The sequence below is a fragment of the Limulus polyphemus genome, unplaced genomic scaffold (genome assembly GCF_000517525.1).
Source record: "Limulus polyphemus unplaced genomic scaffold, Limulus_polyphemus-2.1.2 Scaffold414, whole genome shotgun sequence".
Taxonomy (NCBI): Eukaryota; Metazoa; Arthropoda; class Merostomata; order Xiphosura; family Limulidae; genus Limulus; species Limulus polyphemus.
In genome coordinates this window covers 137,917-145,925 of record NW_013666024.1, presented here as the reverse complement: position 1 = coordinate 145,925, position 8,009 = coordinate 137,917, and the positions used below count along the sequence as shown (strand labels likewise).

The 8,009-nt window shown below is 31.1% G+C and overlaps 1 protein-coding gene across 1 annotated transcript in view; it reads right to left on the bottom strand.

The window, feature by feature from the left end:
* LOC106458082 (nephrin-like) overlaps nt 1-8,009 on the bottom strand; it is a 103,456-nt gene that overhangs the window by 44,288 nt on the left and 51,159 nt on the right. Inside the window, exons 2-4 of the mRNA XM_013917537.2 lie at nt 6,816-7,142; nt 5,584-5,694; nt 3,435-3,638 (exon numbers count right to left, since the gene is read on the bottom strand). Of these exons, the coding sequence (XP_013772991.2) occupies nt 3,435-3,638; nt 5,584-5,694; nt 6,816-7,142 (642 nt within the window). The remainder of the gene's footprint in view (nt 1-3,434; nt 3,639-5,583; nt 5,695-6,815; nt 7,143-8,009) is intronic.

The following is an 8,009-nucleotide window of genomic DNA, read 5'->3' as shown; positions in this document are numbered from 1 at the left end:
TTTACGTGTACACGAAGAGGGGTGTTTATTGTGTAACACAAAGACTAAGATTAAATAATATAGGCAATCTAATAATCCTCTCAATTTAAAATCTTATTATCGATAACAATCCATAATTTTAGTTGATTTTTACGTGTACACGAAGAGGGGTGTTTATTGTGTAACACAAAGACTAAGATTAAATAATATAGGCAATCTATTAATCCTCTCAATTTAAAATCTTATTATCGATAACAATCCATAGTATGGCCTGGTGTAATTTTATTCATTATACTAACATAATTTTAGTTGATTTTTACGTGTACACGAAGAGGGGTGTTTATTTTGTAACACAAAGACTAAGATTAAATAATATAGGCAATCTAATAATCCTCTCACTTTAAAATCTTATTATCGATAACAATCCATAGTATGGCCTGGTGTAATTTTATTCATTATACTAAAGTACACGTAAAAATCAACTAAAATTATGGCGAAGAGGGGTGTTTATTGTGTAACACAAAGACTAAGATTAAATAATATAGGCAATCTATTAATCCTCTCAATTTAAAATCTTATTATCGATAACAATCCATAGTATGGCCTGGTGTAATTGTATTCATTATACTAACATAATTTTAGTTGATTTTTGTTTTGAACCATTAAGGTTACCCTACGTTTCTAATTTATAATCACGATCAAAGAGAAGCAGGAAACGTTTAATCCGGAATGTTCTCACTTGACACTTAAACGTGTTCTGTTCAAATAAATACACAGAGAACTTGTGGCCCAGCATGTATGTTATTTCGTTTTAATTGTAAACAGTTGAAATAACTCTCATTAGCATACCAAGAAATTAATGAGGTTGTGTTTCAAAGTGTGCAACGCCTGATGTGATATACATTTATATATATCATTAAAATTTCATTCAATAAAGTACATCTTCGTTTTGTGTGTGTTAAAACGGCTCAATAAACCGATGTGTTTAAGTTTCATTCTCAGAAATTCTATAATTGTCAGACCCTTTAAAAAAGTTTGCGAACCAGCTTATTGTCACTGCCTCTGTAGAACAGAACTGATAAGAAGATAGTTAGTTGAATAGATAGGATTTTAATCCATTTGGTCAACTATCTTTACACGTCCTTAATATAAAACACTTAACTTTAATTACCTCATCTCTCGCCTTCCAGTCAGGCTGGAGAATTGTAAACGTTCGAACTCACTTTGCTCAGTTAAAATGTTGTTAGGATAACATTATAATTAACTCAGATATAAAAAAAAACGCGTGATTAATAAACAACGTGTTTTGTGACACATTCTCTCAAACAATTGTGCCACACTGGGCCGAGTTTGGAGCTCAAACTGGAGTTCAGCCAAGTGCCAACCACTACCTTGCAAGTTACGCAGAAATGGGTAGAAATAAGACAGGCAACATCCCAACAGTATTATTTCATTACTCCCAGAGCAGTTCTATTTTCTCCGAGATCGAAATTATTCAGTGTAGCTGAACGATTTTGTAATTGCAACGTGTGGAACATTACTCTTTTTGTAGTGTATAAAACATTTACAAGGATCGAGTTTATTACTAAAAACTATTTCACGTAATTAACCTTCCAGTGCTATTATTGAAATTATAATTCATCATAAATTATGCACTATAATTGCAATATCTTCCATGTTCATTAGATGAAGAGTGTTCTATCTTAAAAGATACAGACAGTTGCAGTCATGCCGTAGAAGTGGTTGTTGTATGTTCCGCTATTAGAAATAAATTGTTCAATTTAAATGAATATAGGAATAAAATATTCTCCAAAGAATTCATATCAGAAGAATGAATATTGAATATTAAAGGTTCCAATGCGAATCATCTTTGTTTTAGGCATTTAGAGACATCACTCAAAGATTGTGTGTAACATATTAGAGACATCATTCAAATATTGTGTGTAACATAGTAGAGACATCATTCAAATATTGTGTGTAACATATTAGAGACATCATTCAAAGATTGTGTGTAACACATTAGAGACATCATTCAAAGATTGTGTGTAACATATTAGATATATCATTCAAAGATTGTGTGTAACACATTAGAGACAAAATTTAAAGATTCTGTGTAACACATTAGAGACGTCATTCAAAGATTGTCTGTAACACAAAGTATCATATTTCGTTGCACACTACTCATCAGAAATTACGCATTTAGTAGAGCTAATTCTCGAAACTTAAACTTGCTTTTCTTAGAAGAAACATTATAATAATAACAAATAATTATATTGTGAATTACATAATTAGACATAGAGCAAGCTCAGATGTAAGCTCTCAAAAATCGGTTTTGGTGGAGTCATGTAAGTTTTAGCAAAGAGTATTTGACGACCTTGTTTCTTCTAACAAGGACAATCCGAGTACACATTTACGTAACGTACACATTTACGTACACATTACCTTAGGTAATACTTTTGTTACACAGAGTGAATTACTCTTGGTAACACATTTGTACTGAATGATGCGCACTCATTTGATTTTAGTAACATTTGTGTACTGATGTTGAATAATGCCACTTTCATGATAAAACCACATAGTAAACGATAATGCATGTTTAGGTTCAATTTATTACTGTGTCAATAATAAGGGATAATTATTAATATACCATTACCTCTGTAAGAATTAAACTAGGAATAAAAAATGTGTAATAGGAAGGAAACATTTTGACCTTTGAGAAACATATCCCTGAGAAAAAATGTCCGTTAATTATAACTTATACACTTATAAGTTAATTATTTTTGAAAAAACATGTCCGCTAATAATAATGGTAACACTTATACGTTATTAATTTTGAAAGAGTGTCCAATAATAATAACGGTAACACTTATACGTTAATTATTTTTGAAAAAATGTCCGCTAATAATAACGGTAACATTTATACGTTAATTATTTTTGAAAAAATGTCCGCTAATAATAACGGTAACACTTATACGTTAATTATTTTTGAAAAAAATGTCCGCTAATAATAACGGTAACACTTATACGTTAATTATTTTTGAAAAAATGTCCGCTAATAATAATGGTAACACTTATAATTTTGAAAGAGTGTCCACTAATAATAACGGTAACACTTATACATTAATTATTTTTGAAAAAAATTGTCCGCTAATAATAATGGTAACACTTATACGTTAATTATTTTTGAAAAAAATGTCCGCTAATGATAATGGTAACACTTATACGTTAATTATTTTTGAAAAAAATGTCCGCTAATAATAATGGAAACACTTATACATTAATTATTTTTGAAAAAATTGTCCGCTAATAATAACGGTAACACTTATACGTTATTAATTTTGAAAGAGTGTCCACTAATAATAACGGTAACATTTATACGTTCATTATTTTTGAAAAAATGTCCGCTAATAATAGCGGTAACACTAATTATTTTTGTTAAACGGATTGGTACTCACAATTCATGTCTATCGTAACGGTTGAAGTTATAGGAAGAGAAATGTTGTTGTTAGAGGCCTGACACGTGAACGTCGCCATAAGGTCATGTCTCCGAAGCTGTTCGATCTGTAGCTTGTTTCGAACTTCACCGAAAATTGTTGTATCGTAAGTTTCATCCAATAATACAGACTCTCGCCACCAGGTGACCGATGGTGTAGGTGTACCTGACAAAACAACATGCTAATGCCACGTTAGTAACAAATTTAGGTTGCGTGCTGAATCTTAAATATCATATTTTTTCCACACAAAAAATCGCCTGCATAACTATATTTAAACATCAATCAAATTTTTCAATCAATCAATCATGGTGTCATATTCGTGTATGATGGTCAACGGCTGTGGTTCTCCATTATTTTATATTCCTCACTGCCTGCACCAACTTTTCTAATTCAAGAATTAAACTTTAACGTATTTATAGAAATTTATTCAATCAGATAAGGAGTTAATATTTTAAAGCCACGTTCATTCGCATCTCAAAGATAAAAAAAAAAACAGATTATCCCTGTACCCATGTAGATTAATAGTTTACTTAATAGTTGTACAATGGGTCTTGTCTTCCTCCTGCATGATTACAACTACATTTACTTTTTAATCATTCATATGCAACTAGCCAATAAGCGTAGAATTTGTAAAATGTTAGCCTTATCATTAATTCAGTTTCATAGTATCAATATCACGTTAGCCAGCTGAGGTAGCTCAAAAGAAAACGCTTCGTGACAATAGACAAGAACAAAGAAACCGTATATTCCCCCATTTTTCCCCACCTTTATTTAATAATATTGTATTTCTTAGAAGTCGTAATTCCAAGAATTCTTGATAAAACATTTACATTATTTGGTTTATCAATTTTCGATTTATCTAGATAAAGATGTTTCTTACACGCACAAAAAAATTGACCAGTATCAAATTAACTCATTCATGTCACTTTTACAAGCAGATTTATCTCAAAATATCATGTCATATTCTTGCAAGTGAGTTTTGAATAGACGGGCTTTGTCCCTCTTTAAATTTAAACAGTTGATGTGCACATTCTTGATTTGTTTAAGTTATATATCTGATGAATTTCTATTATAATTTCATCTCACACATGCATACTTATGTAGTGTTTATATACCATACTTTTGATATTAAAATACATCACTAAATTAACGAGGTAAGACTCGATAAATCAAACAATTAAACATGCTTAGATCATTAAAGATATCTACTCTGTTTATCTGATCACTAATTTGTAAACTTACGCACAAACCATAAATAGAACCTCTTGGATAATCAACAAAAACATTGTCATAAGACATCACTATTACGAAGTTAGTTTGATACATAACACAACACTGAGCACAATGTTTTCAACCAAATGACACCAACGTATTTCCAATGGGCTGAAAAAGGCAAAAACTGGATTTAATGGGTATTCAAAAAGCTGATTATTTATAATCCATGTATGCTGAATTGCTGCACGATTGCTTACCATAACAATGCCTAGAAAACTATTGCTTTTGTAAATGTATTATTAGTTTTAAACTACATATTTGTACGTGATATATTAGTTATAATGTAATCCAATAACCATTCCTATATTAAACCCAACATTAAATGGTGTTTCCTCTTTTTTTTAACTACATATTTAATATTAACCTTTAACCAAGCAATGTCATGACGAGTCAGAAGAAAATATTCCCAGTTAAGAAACAATAAATGTTAGATAACGAATGTTTATGTAGAGATAAATGAGAAGTGTTTTTTTTATCATAATTGTTTGCTTATATGTTGTTAAACAGAAAGCTGCACGGTGAACTATCTATTTCGTGCCCATTACAAGGATCGAACCCAGGATTTTAGTTTCATAAGCTCTCAAGTTGAGCCACCGGTGTAACAACCTTATTTTTAGCAAATAAACAATCGCTTGGAAATTCTTACTTCATCTGATCAATTCTTGATTATGTGATAATACAATTCATTAAATTTTGCGAACCAAGATAATTTTTCGTCCTTGTGACATCAGAGTAGTGTCGAGAGTTTTCTTTTCATCAGCCTTCAGAAGATTGCAATCAATAATTCAAACTATTAAGTTTCAGCTATAATGTCATATAGATTAGTTCTCCGTACCTCCTTCAACATGGCATGTCAACGTGAGACGATCTCCCTCGTTATAAGGACCTATTAGACTCTGAACTGTATCACCTCGTTCGTCCGTAATCACAAGCCTTTTAGGAGGCACTGAGGCAGAAAAAAAAGTATCTTTAATGTTATACTACCGAATAATACTTTTGTTCTTAACGAAACAATTTTCGTCATACATTTTGATTAATTAAGCAAAAAATGTTATTACCATCAAGACACAAAGTTTTCAATTATTAGCACGTTACTTTTAAGCTCGGGAGAATTACACAGTAAACAGTAATTAAGTTAATAAATATAATAAGTACTTATCTTAATGAAAATATCTAGTAAATGATTGTAAAGAAAAGGTATGCTTCTGAGAGTTAAAAGTGAACGTACTAAAGTATTAAAAGAATAGCAGCAAACAAAAACACAGATATAAGGAATATAGTAAAAACTTAGAGCACCCCAAAAAAGTTTACCTTAGGCAACATTTTTGTAGTTTGTGTATATATGTATCCTCTTGTGCTCATGACTATTATTCTTAATAATACATTTTAGTTAGAGCCACACATACATCTTTTTGAACAGTTAATTTCCTGTTCAGGATATAAACTAACTAAACAGTTTTGAAGTAACAAATAAAAATCCTATAATACGAATACTCAAAGTGTGATAATTTTTCGTCAGCAAAAGCAAATGAGAGGATAAACATTATGAAGTTAAACAAATATTTTATTCTTTACTGTTTTGTTTTTTTATTCTGTGTTTATCTCTTACGGTTACTGAGTAAAACAAGATATGTTTCTGTTTCGTAACATTTAGTAAATTTTTATTCAATAATCTTTAGTATAAGTAATTATTTTATTGATGCTATAGGCATTCCTGACAATAGTTAGAGTTGGTTTTGATATTAGGAGGAAGTCTTAGCTTTTGCTTATATCATATTAAAAACTTCTGTGGAGATGACACTTAACTTGTTTTAATTCCAGTACAAGTACAGATAAAATTAATGTTAATTTTTGCTACTTGATTTACCTAAACAATGACCTCATGAATTTTGTGTTCAGTTTCTTTTCTAACTAATAAAAACTGTTTAATCAGCTTTAGTTATTTCTTATGTTAAACTGTCCTTGCTTAAATTAGGAATCTCATTAATTGCGGTCAATAGCAAAATGAAGAACATACGATTGTATCCAAGTACAAACGATTGAAAGAAATACAATTCAGCTACCAACCAATCACCACAAGATAAAATTCGCTATGTCTTGTTCTCTCCCGCTCAAAGTCTACTCTACATCGATAGCGGCCCTCATCCTCTGGCACCAAAGGCTCCAACACAAGAACTGCTGGCCTGTCGACTGTACTGAAATAGGCTCGTCCAGTAAAGGTCTCACTTGTGGCATGTCGTGCCTGAGATATCTCTCCTTTTCTCGAATCTAAACTATAAACTGGCTTAGAAAAGTCGTCTTTATACCAGAGGACCAAAACGGCTCTGTCATCTGATGATATGGGAGTAATATTGCAGGGTAGAGTCATCTTTCCACCGGCTACCGCAACGTTTTCTAAAGTGCATGTTAAAAGAAAAAATAATTCAATGCACAAATATTACTTTATTGTTCAAAATGTGAGAAAATCACACAATTTATATTTAGAAGAAATACGATTATCTACTAATATGTTAGAGTTTTCCAATTTATCTTATTTTAAAATATTACCCATGATGGAATGATTAAGAAGAAACTAATGGAATATGTAATAGACGAAATGCCAGCTTCAACAACGAGTCTGTAAATGGAAACCAAACAAAGGAACAATTTTTAGCTTTCATATTATGACACTGTAAAATTCCATAAAATGAGGGAGATTAGTGACAATTTTACAGAGGTTTTTTTTCTTTCTAGCGTTTTGTCATATCTTTCCCTTATTAAAGTTATGCTGAATATACATTAGTAAATTCTATTTAATAGTGTTATTATTCATTTAAATATTTTTCTTAACCGTATTACTCTTCGGTGGCTCAGTGATAAGCTCGAGAACTTATAGAAAGTTTGGAGCTAAATCCTTGCGGTGGGCATAGCTCAGGTATTCCAATGGACAGCTTACTGTTTAATATATATATATTATTGTTCCCCAAACCACCACCGTTTGAATTAAAACATTATTTTAAATCCTTTAATGTCCTTCACTTTTTTTATTAATTTTGTCATTATTTTTCTTTGTATGTTTTTCACTTCCTTCGTTAGTATAATGATTTTCTACTTGCACTGCTTGTTTACTTTCTTCAGTATCGCAGATTTTTACCTCTGACTGTGAAAAATAAGATCCAGTAAAATCATTTCAGATTTCTTCATTTATCTTTCTCTTCCTTTGCTGGCCTGGCATGGCCAGGTGGTTAGAGCGCTCGACTCGCAATCTGAGGGTCGCGGGTT